This window comes from Notothenia rossii (genome assembly GCF_949606895.1).
Source record: "Notothenia rossii genome assembly, chromosome: 5".
In the NCBI taxonomy this organism is placed as follows: domain Eukaryota; kingdom Metazoa; phylum Chordata; class Actinopteri; order Perciformes; family Nototheniidae; genus Notothenia; species Notothenia rossii.
The window spans coordinates 75,138,458-75,156,422 of NC_136903.1; the positions used below are offsets into that span (position 1 = coordinate 75,138,458).

At 40.5% G+C, this 17,965-nt stretch overlaps 1 protein-coding gene across 3 annotated transcripts in view; it reads right to left on the bottom strand.

Annotated features, from left to right (window-relative positions):
- Positions 1–17,965, bottom strand: part of ca16b (carbonic anhydrase XVI b) — a 111,341-nt gene that overhangs the window by 67,148 nt on the left and 26,228 nt on the right. For 2 of the 3 annotated variants that reach the window (XM_079682167.1, XM_079682168.1), the window contains exon 2: positions 13,564–13,668. In XM_079682167.1, the coding sequence (XP_079538293.1) occupies positions 13,564–13,668 (105 nt within the window). Of the gene's footprint in view, positions 1–13,563; positions 13,669–15,742; positions 15,809–17,965 lie in introns of all 3 variants that reach the window. The other variant, XM_079682166.1, reaches the window with a different exon arrangement.

The window sequence follows — 17,965 nt, forward strand, 5'->3', positions numbered from 1 at the left end:
CCATTTCGCACCTGTGCACTCTAACCTAAGGTTTGACGAAGCAGACATTATCAAATTGACTGTATTGAGAGGCACAGCTAAACCGGCTGTCTATTCCCTGCGTGGTGTCACAGTCATCCTTTGCTTGCATTTCTACAGCTTGAGAGTGGGAGTGTGTGTGCATATGTGGGTACATGTGTCAGTCAGTAGACACACAGAGGCAAGAGAGTGAAAGATATTCAAACTGAGTGAACTGGAGAGAAGATCTGTGCAGGTTTTGTTCTAGCCTTGGGTGCCCCAAAACCACTAATTAGGCCACAAATCACAAGATAGCACATGACCACATCCCCCAGATGAGTGTTGAGCTAAGCACAGCAAGCAGCCATTTTAAATCCAGACTTAATCCACTCTTGTGTCTCACCCTCCCCACTACCCCCATAGCATCCACAGGCAAACCCCTGCTCAGAATTGAGATGCGGCCAGCATTAGGGAAGACAGATGACGAGGGAAATTAAAGTATAGAAAGGAGGAGGGAGCTTGCATAGAGGAAACAAACATTGACTCCAGAAGAGAGGTGAATGCTGGGTAAGATCGGTATATATTCAATGCATAATTAAAGATCCTGTGGGCATGTCTCTGCTGGGTATGGACATATAAATAAAAAAGGTAAAAAGTGCAAATCTGGACTCTCAATTTCCTTTCCGTGATACCCTTTTTTGCATTTTCACCACACATTAGACACATGCTAGAAATCAGAAAGCCGAGCTACTGTCTGTGCCACCTAAATGAAGTACATATATGGGCTTGTTGTTACCACAGCTGCTAGCTAATGGCATCGCAGAGAGGAAGTACACTTGGAAAACTGACAAAATGGTGATTTGCCCTCTGGCTTCAAAGTCTCCCTCTGCTGCTTGGGGCTTAAAATGTAATTAAAAGGAAGTAACAAGAAAATGGCTCCATTTATATATTTCAGAAAGCTGGACACAACAGCACTCAAAATGTTTCCAACATCAGGATTATTTCTACTCAGTAAATCAAAAGGTCTATTTGTGTGTCCTGCCGACTTTTCAGCTTTCAGTTTTAGAAACAGAATAAACAAACTGAAAATCTTTGAGGGTGTTTTTATTTTAAAATGTATGATTGCCTAAAACTTATTTTGCAAATACACAAAGAGCAGCTTACACCAATACTTTTTGATGCATCTAAATGATTTATTACCCCTTACAGGTACAGTATGAGCTCCCACTTAAGTGTGTCATGAGATTATACAAAACAAAGAGTGGCAAAAAGATATTCTTTCTGCCTGATGCTGTTACAATATGAAGCTGGATAGCCCAAAATTAACATAAATGTCTGAGTTTGCAGTAAGATTTTTATTTTGTTGATATATTGGCTGGGTTTCTATGTGCATAGTTTAAGCAACCCCAAGTTATAGACCTAATATTCAGGCAATTACAAAAGTATACCATATGTTTAGATAACTGTCTTTTCTTCCCTCCCAAACCATATCACCCACTCCACAGGCCCCATTAACCCACAAAACAACACAGTAGAAAAATAAGGCTTGAACCACTTTGAGCTATTGCCCTCTCTAAGCTCAGCCCACTCTCTCAGCAGCCATTACTCTTCTATGTTGCAGTTGTTCTGCAAGCTAAGCAAGGACAACAATGGCTTCATGTTTACACAGCAAGTGTCCTTATAATTTAGAATCCAGACAGGAATCGATAGTTAGCAGTGTAATTCAGTAAACTAGAGATAGTAACACAAGGATAAATGATCTAAGAAGCCTGGAAACGTCAGTGATCGAGAAGTGATGCAGTACTAAAACACATCAATTGCTTCTATACAGTTACTTCTCAGGTTTAAGTGCCATTTTCAGACCTCTCAGCATTCCACCATATGATTTTCAAACAAAGCATTGCAGTGTTTCCAACATTGTGCCATCATGCCACCGTTCTGGCTTTTCCCCCTGTAGTTAACTACTCACTTCTGGGGGGGGTATGTACTCATTACAAAGTAAGTCATCATAATTATGAGTTTAAAAATGTGCTGGGCTGCTAGCTAGCTCATTTTGGCTCATCAACATAACCACATTAGAGGGGAAACATGTGGGCTGGCAATCTCACATTTCTTCAATATTGCAATCCCGTCAGGCCAAGCTTGTCCACATCCATTATGTTGGACCCGAGCCACCAACTAGGCCTAATATGCTGCCACGAGGCACACCAACGCCATGTGACACCTGGAATTAAATTAATTAGGTTTACACAACAAACCTGTCGGCTCAATACATCAATCTGCCCTAAACTGGGAAACCAGAAGATTTGACTTTATTTATCGTAGTTGGGCCTTAGCATTGTGGATCCTGGCGGCACCGGCCCAAGACTCAGTTCTCCTGACATGCCAATGTGACAATACAAACAATCATCTCCAACAATACCTCACCGATACAGTATTAGCTCAGGGCACAGGAAGCCCTAATTTATTTCCATCCTTAATATATTTACCTCATCTAGAGAAAGGAAACAGGTTGGCAGAAGCAGTGGGAAGTAAGATGATTTGGAGCTCAATTCTGCTAAATTGGTTGCTGCCAGCGTGATACATCATGGAGAATTAAGATGCCTCTCCCCCAGCACAGAACTTGGGCAGCCATATTGGCACATCTGTCAAGGGCCCGCCCCTGACAGAGACAAATGGACCAATTCTGGCACACGAAGGCTTATCCAAACTGCTAGCAATAACCAAGATGAATAATGAGTCATCTTGGGCACCGGCAAAAATTCATTTTTAATAATTAGTGTTCCTGCACCCCTCATTTTCTCAGAAAATGAGTGCAGGTACAACTACAGGTTGCTACAACACGTTGGCAGGACTGGAGGAATATAGATGATGTTGTGCTAAGATTCCATCATCACAGAGAATGGCTGTGACTATAAATGCAGGGTGTAAGATAGATGAATCTATCTCTGTTCTGCCAGGAGGAGTACATTAATCAAGTCCAGAAGTGGCTATCGGAGGCAGTAGAACAATGTTGCTGGATGGGCACATGGAGTTCAAAAGTTCTGAAGATCTGAACTGTAAAAGATTAAAATGGCTAAATTAAAATTCTCAAAATTAAAGGAATAAAGGAGACAATTGCAACAAAAACTTGTAAAAGATACCACTGTAGTCAGTGTACGTTTTTATACACTTTATCACAAATGTGCCTCCAGGGGATTAAAGAAGCGGAGGTGAGAATCCAGGGGTTGATTGTGACAGATGTGCTGCTTTTGTAAACACCTGTCACGTGTCAACTGGCAATGATGTTTGTTATTTTACCGGGAGTGTGCAGGCTTGAAAAAAAAACAATTGTCGAAGGTGTTTTGACGCTTATCAAACCCTGTCAGAGTTTGTTGCCCTCAAATCCTGAGAAAAATCGCACTCAATTTAGTATATTATAGCATTTCGCCAAATACTAATCATACTTTGTGTACTGTTCTCGTTTTCAACGTGTGGATATTGAAACTTAACAGCAAGCTAAACTATCCTCAGCATCATTCCTCCAAGTAACAGGCAGGTGTTGTATTTGGCAGGGATTTTAATGATAAGAAGTGTGAAACTGAAACAAAATACATTTCTCCATAAGTACACATAAAACAATGATATGTTCTTAACATTTACAGAATAAATGTACTTTTTACAAGAACAGGTTATTGCAGGTAAATATGCAATGCAACATTACACAGCATTACGTAACACACTATAACACAGCAACAAGTTCTTACAAAAATAATAATTATCCTTACTAAAAAAATATATTACCACAAATAATATCAAACACTTGTAGCTAAGATAATAATTAGTAACTTGACTTACTGATAATGCCACGTTTTGGGCTTAGAACAAAGGATGGATGGGGATTCTGCAGCTAGTGCTCCCATTACATGCTTATTGCATTAGTGTCCATGTGTAAAAAGGACTTCCTGGAACTTAAGGAAGTGGTCATAGCCACAAAGGAAGTGCCATCTCCTTCAAAGTACATTTCAAAATAAAAGCTGCCTTCTAACTGCTAATACATTCCTATTTGTGTTCCATGACACTCCCCGTCTGGCGTCATTAATGATGCCACATTTAGCTACTTCCTCTCTTCTCTTTCCTGTTACTCCCCAGAAGCCAGGAGAAGCACAAGGTCCGAGATAGGCCTTGTGTATGTCTTTTTTAGGTTGGTGAGAAGACACTTTTAATGATTATATGCTCTGCTTTTTTGATCTCAGCAATAGTGGGAACTGTTGGGCAGATATGCCATCCCCTGCAGCTGGTGTTGTCTGATTGTTTGCTGAAACCTTGTGCAATGTGAAAGAGACGAGCTGTGCTCTTCGTTAGAGAACTCCAAGATGAGAACCGTTCAAAACATTTTGTGCCAAGCTCCTTTACTGAGACTTTGGTGGAATAAGCCGTAACTATTGGACGGATCTCTACATCTGAATCTGGATCGACCACTTCGAACTGAGGATTGCTGTAGAGTTCTCAGGCTCCAGGAGAAACGATGGTCCAGACAGCCAGTTGACACTTTGCAGTTGACCTGCAGAAACAGACCGTGTCCCATGATCTGCAGGATTGTTGTCAGTGGCAACATACTTCCACTGACTTGGGCAAGTTAACTGTCTTATACGTTGCACCCTGTTGTGCACATACACGTAGAACCTTCGTGAGTCATTGCAGATATATCCTAAGACAACTTTGCTATCAGTATAGAATGTCACTTTGTCCAGCTTCTGTCCTATTTCTTCTTTGACAAACTCCGCAACCTCTACTGCAAGTACTGCTGCACAGAGTTCTAGTCTGGGAATAGTTGGTTCTGATGAAGGTGCAAGTTGATAGTCGTTCTCAGTTCTCTGGAAGACTGTCTGGCCGAAACGTTCCTCTGCTTCACGATTCTTTGGTTTTAGCATATGAGACCAGTCTGGAGTGACCTGTGGGCAGCCCAGGTTGAAGTTCTCCTTTACTCTGACTAGACTCTCACAGGGTGTCAAATGGCTTGGTCGACCATTCTCAAGGATACAGGTTTTCAGAGTGCTGACCTCTTTTTTCTTGTGTGCACCACCAAGGCACACATCCCCTACAATGACCCATCCAAGGTCCAGTTTTTGTGCATACAGAGCATCATAAGGGCCATTAAACTGTTTTCGGACTTTGTGGACTCGTAGAATGTCTCGTCCCAGGAGTAACAGGATATCTGCGTTTTCATCAAGTGCCGGTAGTTCATTAGCTATGGCCCGCATGTGGCCGGGGTGATATGCGGCTTCAGGAGTAGGAATTTCTTCTCTATTGTTCGGCACCTGATTGCACTCTATAAGAGTTGGGAGAGGGATGCTTTTCTTTCCGTCAAGTGACTCTACAATGAACCCTTGAGCTCTTTTACCGGATACATCAACAACCCCTGCGCAGGTTCTTAAGACATATGATGCTGGCATTCCCTGAACGTTAAACACATCAAAAAATTCCATCCTGGCTAATGAGACATTACTTTGGTCATCCAAAATGGCATACATTCTCTTGCTTTCTTCACGACGATCACATGGGTATACATTTACCAGACATATCTTAGAACATGAAGACTTGTGTGCACATTGGTTGTGCGGCTTGGTTAGATAAGTGCGCGAAGGAAGTTACCTGCTCCCCGCCATGTTCTTTATAGGGACCTGATGGCTTTGGTAGGTGTGGAGCACGACCTGGATGAAGTGCTGTTAAATGTCTCTCACTTTCACACTCTGCACATTTTCCACTATTTCGCAGTTCTTGGCCTGATGAGAAGTTGAGGCACAACAGCGAAAACATATGCCCTTTTCTTTGAGTAATTTCTTCCTATCCTCAAGAAGCATGGCTCTGAAACTCTTGCATTTTCCAAGTGCGTGAGGTTTCTTGTGAATGGGGCATATTTTTCCAGGATCTTCTGATGATGTCTCTGCATTGTTGGCAGTTTCGATGGACACACTGGTTTTATGCACTGTGACAGGGTATTTGCTAATGGGCTTTCCTACTGGTCTTTCCTTTATCAAAGGTGTAGTAGAGACTGTGGTATTGAAGCTGGGGTCGTTCCTAGCCTTGGCCTCACGTTGTATGAACTGAGAAAAAATGGAGAAAGGTGGAAAGGCTACTCCATGTTCTTCTTTGTATCTGGAACCTACAGACATCCACTTTTACTGCAGATGAAAGGGCAGCTTGTCTACAATAGGACCCACACCTCTTGCTGTGTCCAAGAATGTCAAGCCAGGTAGGTATCCATCCTCTTTGGGTGCTTCTAGTTCAAAGAGCAGGTCACCAAGCTCACGGAGCTTGTGGTTCTCTTTATTAGAAATCCTTGGAAAGTTTTCTATTTTAGAAAACAGAGCCCTCTCTATGGCTTCAGGCGAGCCGTAACTTTCCTCCAGCCTTGACCAAATCATTTTGAGGCCGACCAATGGGTGTCTGACATTGACTGATTTCAGTCGACGTGCTTGTTTGATTGAGTCTGGCCCCAACCATTTTATGAGTAAGTCAATTTGTTCATGAGCAGAAAGATCCAGACCCTCCACAGAGCTGTTGAACGTTGACTTCCACCCGAGGTAATTTTCCGGCTGATCATCAAATTTTGTCAATCCACCTAGCACTAGCTGGCTTTTGGCTAGAAATTTGGCAAGTTCTGACATTTATTTTCTTTGATCTGGGTAATAATGAGAATATGAGCGGTTTTGATTGAGAACCTGTTCATTATCATGAAATGGTGTGACAGTCTGATGCTGGTCTCTATAAAAACTGCCCTGATGTTGGTCCTGGTGGTGTAATTTAGAATGCTGTTGGATGCTTTGCTGTAAGCCAAGATGCTCTCTGCTGAAAGGGTTTGCGTCAGGATGCTCATGAAGAACCTGATACGGGCTGAACTTATGCTCTATAGAACCTGTGTCAGACTGTAGCCCCATATGACGTGAGAAAGACTGTAGTCCCTGTTGACGTGAATCAGACTGCTTCTGTAGATGACTTGAGTCAGACTGTAGTCCCTGTTGACGTGGGTCAGACTGTTGCTCTAGAAGACGTGAGTCAGACTGCTGATCTAGAAGACGTGAGTCAGACTGTAGTCCCTGTTGACGTGAATCAGACTGCTGCTCTAGACGACGTGAATCAGACTGCTGCTCTAGAAGACGTGAGTCAGACTGTAGTCCATGTTGCCGTGGGTCAGACTGTTGCTCTAGACGACGTGAGTCAGACTGCTGCTCTAGAAGACGTGAGTCAGACTGTAATCCCTGTTGACGTGAATCAGACTGCTGCTCTAGAAGACGTGAGTCAGACTGTAGTCCCTGTTGACGTGGGTCAGACTGTTGCTCTAGACGACGTGAGTCAGACTGCTGCTCTAGAAGACGTGAGTCATACTGTAATCCCTGTTGATGGGAATCAGACTGCTGCTTGACTGTTGGGTTAACATTTATAGTTGTGTGTTGAGCTATGTATTCACTGACTTTCTGATGTGAACTTATCTGAGAAGTCAAGGACTCTATCTCTTCCACACTACTTCGGGAGCCTAACTCAGCAGCAGCAGCTTCCATGATCAGTGCTTTAGCGAGTGCTGACTCTGCTTCTTTCTCATGCTGAAGAGCATCCAATCTCGCTTCGATACGAACCTTCTCAATTTTTATTTCCATTTCTCATTGTGAAAAGGCTGCCCTAGCCTGAGCTGCATTAGCTTCCGAACGTGCCTTAGTAGCTGCCATGCTAACACTTCTTGCTGTTGAAGAGCGTGAGGATTTAGCAAGGCGGGCGGATTTACTACTGTGGGATACATGAGAACGTGTTTTAAGACTTTCCTTGTCCGATGTTGATGTCAACTCATCCTCCATGATGTTGAATTACAATAACTTGTTGTAAGCATGTTTCTGGGCTGTATGACCTTGGATATGCAGCAAGCAGAGCATCATACTGACATAAATCCACATCTAGATCCAGTTCTTCTGTAATGTAGGTATCATTTCACTGTACTGTTCTCGTTTTCAACGTGTGGATATTGAAACTTAACAGCCAGCTAAACTCTCCTCAGCATCATTCCTCCAAGTAACAGGCAGGTGTTGTATTTGGCGGGGATTTTAATGATAAGAAGTGTGAAACTGAAACAAAATACATTTCTCCATAAGTACACATAAAACAATGATATGTTCTTAACATTTACAGAATAAATGTACTTTTTACAAGAACAGGTTATTGCAGGTAAATATGCAATGCAACATTACACAGCATTACGTAACACACTATAACACAGCAACAAGTTCTTACAAAAATAATAATTATCCTTACTACAAAAATATATTACCACAAATAATATCAAACACTTGTAGCTAAGATAATAATTAGTAACTTGACTTACTGATAATGCCACGTTTTGGCTTAGAACAAAGGATGGATGGGGATTCTGCAGCTAGTGTTCCCATTACATGCTTATTGCATTAGTGTCCATGTGTAAAAAGGACTTCCTGGAACTTAAGGAAGTAGTCATAGCCACAAAGGAAGTGCCATCTCTTTCAAAGTACATTTCAAAATAAAAGCTGCCTTCTAACTGCTAATACATTCCTATTTGTGTTCCATGACACTTTGAGTTAACTATTGTGTCATCGAAAAAATGCTCAACCATTCCAAACATTTTCTCAGCTGCCAAACATCCGTCATTGAAAATAGCACATCAGAAAAACAGCAATCTACAGAGACTGTGTGATTGAAAAGAAACATTAAAACCTATTGCTTTAAAGGCTTAACTACATTTGTCGCAGAATGAGGTTGGGGGGGTAGGGCCAAAGCTTTAGAGGCTTGGTGCATCAGTTAGAGAAGCAAGAATCAATGCAAGGTTTGAAAAGCTTGACATTTCATTTGAATGGATTGTGGTTGGTGTGCACAATGATGAGTGATAGCAAATGTTCACCTAAGAAGAATATGTATACTTTTTGCACATGGTAATGCAAAACTGCTGGAAAAAAGACCCCCTTCTAAGATTGATATTTCTTATGGCCACTTTGGAAAATTGCAGGGCATATAGTCTAGTTCCTGGTAATGTCAATGGTCTGGATGATAATTGGAAATGTAATTCAACTGTGATTTTCAGCTGCCATTCAAGAATCTCATCTGAGTGAACAATTGCTTTGTGTTCATTTTGAAAACAAAAATGGTTTATCATGATTAATCACAATAGCTTTAATAGTCATTATGTGATTGTCTCCGAACAATCACGAGCAAACATAATTATTTAAAAAAAAAAAAAAAAAAAAATCTGATTTCATTAATAGAAGCATGTTAAGATCTTTGGAGATATCACTTTTCTTTCCCAGCCGAGAAACTCGCAGGGAAACATTTGTTAGGGCTGGCATTTGTTTCTTCATCCCTGATGAGCACGTCTCTGTATCCGTGTATAATATGCCGCATACTTTAGCCTGCGTGCATACCCCCTGCACAGCCTCATAGTCAGGGAGCTTTGCTTTAAAGTCAAGTGCTTCTCAAACATGTAGGTCTACCGGGAGCAATCCTCCTCACGATTCATTATACCTCCAGGAGGCTGAGCTCCTTCTGTCGGGCACCATGACAACATGGCGTTGCTCTTTTCCCTCCAGTCTTTGTAAGGGGGGTGTCAAGTCGCAAGAGACAAAGTGCACTGCTTTCACAAGGCAACCAGCCAATTTAAACCTTCTACGACATGTAAGGTTTACCATGCTAAAACAAACTCATCAAAGTCACATTTTGAAATCAACCTTAAAACTTGGTCTGAACAACTGAGGCTCTTTAAAGTGCATATTAATAGGGTGAATTATCAACTAAATCAACAAATCAATTTTAGCTAGTCTTTTTACCAAAAATAGAAAGTGCATAATGTGAAACTACAGAAAGAGGGTGCCGCAGTAGAATAGAAGGTTAATTCAAAGCCAAAACAAACAGCCCTGACAATCAAGAACAGTGAGTTACCTAATCTTGTTATGTATCCTCTAACGTACTAATTAAGTTGGATCAACAAAGCAATTGATTGAAAATGACACTTCATTCACTTCATTATGTGAGACATGAGTGGAAAGATTGGTAATGATCACGGGAAACCTCAGTGAAGTGGAATAAAACAGTCAGGCTGAGGGGAAATATAATCCACACGTATCAGACAATCGCAGGCTCTTTCAGCGGCTACAACAGCTTGTCAGGATGGCTTCCATCCAAACGGCCATGACTGCTGCAGGAGGAGCGCTATCAATACAAAGCACAGAGCTCGGATTTATGAATGTGAAAAATCACTGGAGGTGTAGAGCTTTTAATTGCTAGATTATTCATTTGTGGATGTAGAATACCATGCTATTTACTGCATTTTTAATTTTCCCTATTACACACAGTTGGCATTTTTCTAACAAATCATTAGTTCTCACAGTGAGCACCGCAAGAACCTAAATCTTTCAGAAGGACTAATTGCTTCATCTCTGTCTGGAAGGACATGCAAGTTAATTCAGGGAATCTCATAATGCATCAATCAAGTGTAGATTATCTCCAGAGTACTAATCAATATTTTTATACATCTTATGCCATTATTTTTGTGCTTCCTTTTGTTCTTCCTTTTTCAATCTACACACAGAGGGGATCAAGCTTAATGCTTCTGCAAATGCACATTAAGGTACTCCAACTGTTGTGCTGTAATTAAACTAGAACAATAAATCAACAAGAGTGCAATCAAAAGCAACCTACTGCCTATATTGGCCAGAAATATAAAACAACCTCTAACGGAAGCCTGAGGAACCAACAGAGAAGATGAGAAAACCTGCAGAGATATAAAAAGGGGGGAAATGATGCATAGCCTTGTTCCTGTGGGAGTCTAACCGTTAGCATGATATCATCCCTCTTATGAAAAATGCCTCTATACGCGCACCGACACACGCACACACACCATGCCTTAAATAACTTTTAATCAAATTTCAGGGTGTAGGTTTCGAGGCCACTTACAACAAGGTTCATACCAAAGCAAACAGGATAGTGACATGACATGTCATGAAATGATGAGCGCTCCCATTGCACTTTGGCCCAATTCCTCAATGCTCCGGACTAATGTGCAAAATACAAGGGCAACCTCTCTCCCCATGAAAACTATGGGATGTACTTATATACTGATTCGGACATATATCATTACATAATGTAAAAACTCCAAACCATTATGTCATATATCAGCAAACATTTAAAGCATTATGTAAACTTAGCAATCATTGTAAGTAGGTGCAAAGTCAAACCTTTAAATCTAATAAGAACAAACAAGGATCAAGAAATGTTCTAAGTTGGTGGACCTTCTATATTGTATCTGCTACTGCAGTAGTTTCTGACGCTAATATTGTTCCTCATTCTTCAAAAGCTCTCCCCACCAGAAGTTAGTAGACACAGAGAAGGGTGTGGAGTCTGGCTGAAACAATGGTTTATAAGCTCCCGTATGTTATGTACTCTATATGTGTCTAGCTCATACAGCTTTTGCCAGTCTTGCACCAGTACCCTCTAGCTTTAGTCTGACCCTACTGTGTGCATTTCTTTTACACTCACTTGCACGGAGCAAATGCCCTTAATAACCATTTAGCTGCTAAGGCACGCTTGTCTGCCCCCCATTCACAGCCTTAGCCACTAATTACCTTTCCAAAGCAATGGACATTTCTGTGTTCCCTCAATGCTTCCCCTTTTCTCAGTACAATCAGCCAGCTGCCTTCCCTGGTAGGAATGTGTGCTCTGCACAGCTTGAAATGAACGACCAAAATCAACCCAAGTCAGCCAATTCCCTAACCCGATGTGTGTTCTTTTCTGTCCAGCCGCCTGATATACAAATCTTAAACATTAAAAGATCTGATCGCCTCAGAATTACCAGCTTCATTCTTCCTTCAAACAACTCTGCTCACGAAGACTAAACTTCATATTTTCCCAATGGGCTCAAAAATATTAGTAGGTGTTAAAACAGCCTGCAGCTCTGACTATTTACATAATTATACACAGCATTCTGTCAAATAACATACAAACAGTCCTAGAATATCACTGAGCAAAATAAATGAACTAAGAATAAAGCCAGATGTCTCAAAAGCAAAGCAGAACAAAATAAAGAGTCCCACTGGAGATTTGGTTCATAATGTGGTCATTTTTAAGCAATCGCTCACTAAAGTCAAAGATCTTCACAAAAGAAAAGTTATTTTGTACAATGAGGATATATTGTAGTGTAAAAAAATCAATGGGTTTTTTATCACAGTGTTCTATAGCAGTGTTAAAACACCAACCAATAATATGATGGAAAAATGAATGTAATCTTTGGAAAAAAACTAAAACCATAAACATTTCCTTGCCTAAAACCATGAGAACAGCAAAGACAAAATATTCCATCAGAATAATAATTGTCAGAGCTGTGATTCATTCCAAGCAGAGGGACCAAGTTAGTTATTTGCTGGGGGGTGTTTTTGGACCTTGGAACCTGTAAATATAATTGTACCGACTGCTCCTCCCTTCCTGAGCTCTTCCAGCAAGTTGCCCTCGATCAAAGCACATAACCCCCATTTCCCACTGGAGCTGCTCAATGGCCAACTGAGGGCTGTGTTTGCACTGTTTAAATGTGTATAGCTGAATGTGAAGCAGTGCTCTTAAAGAACATTAATTTATGTTTGTCAGAACTGTTCCCGGTCAAAAACTGCATCAGGATGTCGGCACACACCTGGCACAAAGCATCATACTATTAAAGATACAAGAATGTGTAATGCAGAAGGAGCTTTGTTGTCATTGATTTCCTTTTTTCTAAACAACCTTTAAGTATTGTTTATACAAAACAATTTTATAGAAAAATACTGATTGTTGGTAGCAAATAAAGTATTAGACTGAACAATCTATTAAGATAATTTCTGTATATACAAAATGCTATGTACATTTAAAATATACAAAATGAAGCTTCTCACATCAAACATGTTTTCACAACCATTTGACTAAATAGATTTTGAAAACACCGTATAATTCAGCTGCTGAACCTAAATAGTTATTAATATTAGAGTTGAGTTTCAAAACAGCTATAGTTAGGCTTTAACAACTTGGTATAAACTTGACTTTAATAAAAACTAAGGTCTCTAAGTAAATGTGACATAAAGGTCATAATCGTCTTCTATGCCTCCTGTTTGACTCTTGTACTTGTTACCATTTCATTTAGAATCAGAGAAAGATTCACGACTAATTGCAGGCTTTTAATGAAATGGCATGCTATTTCAATGATTGTCATGCAATTCCATCCACAAAACGGCTTGCCTTATCCACACAAGATAAAAAAGAAATACATTTTAAACAACTCTCCATTTGTGGATAATCGCAATTGGCTACAACATCAACTCCCTTTGCATCTTGCCGTTTCTTTTCTTTCCAGTGCATTAGCTAAGAGGTAATAATGAAAGTACAAAGAAAACGTACACTGAGGTATATTATTAATATAAAACGAGGGTTTTCCAGAAAAATAATAGACAAAAATATGAGTATTATGGGCAAGATACAGCAGAGGCGAAAATGTCAAAGAAAGGCATTTCCCCTCCTACTGAGGGCTCTGCTCAGCGCACAAATGAGACTCACCTGAATAGGACCAGTAGGGGTCACCTGCTGCCCTCCTCTCCCTCATTATGCCCGTGCTCCCATGGTGCTCGTCTCCAGCAAGGTGAGGTTGGCCACCAGATTCAACTGTGGGGGGCAGACAAAAGAGCAGTTTCAATTACAGTTGGAGAAAAATACTTTGTCAACGTTTCCAACAATCTATTAAACATGTATGATAAAACCAAAATGGCCACAGCGTGAGAGATTTATAAAGAAAATAACAAGCCAGCCTCCCTGGAAACTCTGCAGCACATGTTAGATTTACAATGTTTGGTGCCAATGCAGAACAAAGTGTACCAGCAATGCAGCTGCACAAAATACTGAGAGCAGGAAGGTCGAGGTGATGGATGGATGTGTAATGAGTCTAACTTTGACACTGGCCTATCTGCTAGGACTTGACAATGACTCAATATTAACTTGTGCCAACTTTCAGCAGTACTGTGATGATGTCAAAACATTGTTATCAGTTTTGAAATGTCTGACCTTTACCATACTGTAGTTATCAATTGCAGGCTCTGTAGTTTTTAGTTTTCATATAAAGGGATTGATTTGTAAAATGGCATTAATATTGTCATTATGTCAAAGAATTGAGGGTTTTTCAGTCATCCAAGTTCAAGATCAATAGGCTATAAATGCAACACTTACCTAAAAGTCCTTTAAAAAACTATACAGAGTATCCCCCAAATTGTAGATTCAGCGAAAGTACCTCTTTACTTCAGTTTAATAGAAACATTCAGTGAAATTGCCTCAAATCTCCTGGCAAATTGCAGCTGTTGCCGCTACTCTCTGGAGGGACTTTAACACCCAGTGCTGAAAGAGACTGAAACATACTTTAATAACTTTTACCTAGTATCTTGGCCTGGCTATTATGACTCATTTCGTTTTTTGGATCTTCTTAGGTGCTGTTTACACGGGAACGAAAACGGACCCCTAAAACGATAACGGGTCCCAATGTGGATAGATCTGCGGACGGAACGCTCTCGGGGGCCAAACGGCTCCATGTGTACGTCCTATACGATCATTTCCTGATAACGATGAAGCCATAGCCCCGCCTCTCCCCACCTCTGCTGCTCACTGCTCTAGCAGCTACTGCTACTGACCATGCTACAGATGTTAGTGCAAAATCTACAGCTCCTCTACCACAACCATCAGCAACAAGTGGACATAGAGAATTACATGAACTACATGTTGCTAAATCCACAGCGGAGAATGAACAGAAGGGCAACCGGGCAACTAGGCAACCATGGCAAAAATGCTCGGGGGTCTTCTTTGCTGCTTTTGGTATATTTTGTGGCGGAAGTACAGCGCCACTTACAGGCCCGGCATATGTACTACAGCGGCTCCAGCGGGTCGAGCGATCTCGTTTGAAGGGACGCGTTTATTGAGCCGTATCCGTGTGAACAGAATACTTTTTTTTAGGGCTGTCAGTCGATTAAAATATTTAATCGCGATTAATCGCATGATTGTCCATAGTTACTCGCGATTAATCGCACATTTTTTATCTGTTCTAAATGTACCTTAGAGGAATATTTTTCAAGTTTTTAATACTCTTATCAACATATGAGTGGAAAAATATGCTTTATGCATTTTATTATCATTTGAACAATGACAAATATTCTCATGAATATTAAACACAACAACCTCTGAACATTACAAATATTCGCCTCAATTCAATCTGGAACCTCTCTCATACAATAATACAATACAAAGTGTGTGTGTGTGTGTGTGTGTGTGTGTGTGTGTGTGTGTGTGTGTGTGTGTGTGTGTGTGTGTGTGTGTGTGTGTGTGTGTGTGTGTGTGTGTGTGTGTGTGTGTGTGTGTGTGTGTGTGTGTGTGTGTGTGTGTGTGTGTGTGTGTGTGTGTGTGTGTGTGTGTGTGTGTGTGTGTGTGTGTGTGTGTGTGCTCGAACGGGAGCTGCCTGTACGCTGCAATCATGTTGCGCGCACTATCCGTGCTGAGTGTGCTGACCTTTCGTACAATGTCCCACTGTCTGGCTACCTGCATAAAGTCAAGTGCTCGGCGCAGTTGTCGGCGAAATGTCACTCCTCTGTTTTCATTTAAACAGCTCCTTATATCCGTTAGCGTAGCTACCTAGCACCAGATGCTAACAACAACAACAACAATACACGTAAGGTCTCTCTCGCGCCACACATAAACACACCTTCCCGGTCCTCCCGATGGCCAGTCGGTGCCTGCCGGTTAGCGTGGAACTTGATGCGCTCTGAAACTACGGGGCCGCCGAGGGAAAAAAATACACATGCGTTAATCGCGTTAAAATAATGAGTGGCGTTAAAAAAAAATGTGCGTTAACGCGTTATTAACTTGACAGACCTACTTTTTTTATATCGACTTCGGTTTGTTTGCGTTCCCGTGTAAATGGGGCCTTAATCTCCCTAACTGAAAACTGAAGCAGGAGCAACAGTGGTGACAATGTGCTCCAAAAAAATCAAGAACAAAGCCCTTGTTTTGAGTCCAGGTGCCATCAATTGACACAATGCCTTAATGGTTAGTAATGATCATCACCATCTGCGGAAAACAGGAGAAGCCTTGTGGAGGTAATATTATACTGTGAATAAAGCCGTCTTCAAGTCAAGAGATTGTCTTTGAGTGTTTGTGTAATAAAAGCTTTATGCAGGATGGATTCAACACAAATACACAGTGCATGCACAAGGCAATAGTCTGATAGGGCTGAATGAACACTGCTGTGGTGGCGTGTCCCTTTATTTTAGTCAACCACGCTCAGCTAGACGTATCACAGTAAACTAAACCTAACAAAAACTAGTATCAACCAGCTGCAGAGAGGTCAGGTTTCAGTCAGCCGTTGAAAGATAATTTTTTTATCACGACAGTGAAAAACATCTCTATAGATAGGAGGAAATTAAGAGAAGCAGAAATAGTCATGAGCGAGAAGAAATTAATAATTATTTTTGTGTTAAGGTCCAGCTTAAGACCATCAGCAAGTTCCTATTTTTCTAAGCACAGTTTTAAGTTACATGTACATTTCCGATTAAAGTCTCTCCTTCAGTACCTATGATGTGTCCTGCTCTCTCACAGCTACAATAAATACAATTATTTAAAAGCCTAGGAAGAAAAATAATTAAATAGACTGGATGGTCAATATGTTCCCAATAATCGCAGGGATATAATAATGACACAATAACTTCCCTGTAAAACTCACATGTGCATTACCTAAATCAGTAAAATGCAGACATCCTATACCAGGAGTGCAGACACTCAGTAATACATGCATGTCTTCTGGGCACAAATGTCTCTTGAGCTTCTTAGGGCAAATTGGCCGAAAGAAATCAAACATTGTCAACAGTGAATGCTAGAGGCAGGCAACAATTGTCCTTGAGCATACACAGTCCCTAGTCCCAGACTTGCAATAATCAATGTGAATGTGCTCTACAACGGATGCAGTCTGTGCCAGTGGAGACAAAAATGTCTAGCTATAGCCATTGTCAATCAGGTGCTCAAGCAAAACAGAGTGTGTTGTGTTGCGTCAAGCACTCTCAATCCACTGTGGCATTCAACTAGGAGATGTATTGGCTAATATTAGTTGCCTGTTGCTAGGAGGATGCAAACAAATGTGTAGGCAGATTGTTTCTGTCTAAAGGGAACAGCCGGGAGAACTAAAATAAATCAGTGAGCTGGCTCAAAATAAAGCAGAAATCTAAACATGTCGAAATACAGTTTTTGAAACCATTTTGGACACTTTGTTGTTCACAATTTATGTTTTCCATCTAGTTACAAATTGCAATTTTGAGATTTTTAAATAAAGCTCTGAATGTCTATCATCATATTTTAAGATGTCATCATCCTAGAAATAAAAAGTAATTCAAACAAAATCTTTATTTTCTGTGATTTTCTGATTAAATTAGTCTCATTTAATTACATCAACTTTCTTCTTCTTCAACCTTGGTGCAGCAAGCATGAGAGCAAACTGATTGTTTAACCACAGTGCCAAAATATAGGAATATAATAGAAGAATATTGTAAATATTAATCTACACATAGTTTAATACTAATTATATTAGTGTCAAATTGTTATCTTTAACTGCACTCTCACTGTATCTATACACATGTAGCATTCGTATGTCCATTAAGAAATGTATAAATGGATCTACAAACTACTTATTACAGCACTAAATATTTCAACACAACATAATATTGTCTACCAAAACATCTACATAAACTTGGTTTAAGAGTTTTCCCAACAATCTTAACCAAACAAATCTCAGTTTTTGGCAGGAGTTCACTTCTCTTAATTGTGTAAATACATGCCATGCATCATGACTCTGTAACCATGACAACTGTATGTCACACTACAGTCTCATGAGGTTAAAAGTTACTACAGCAACAACCGCAGAACTCTTCGGACTCCT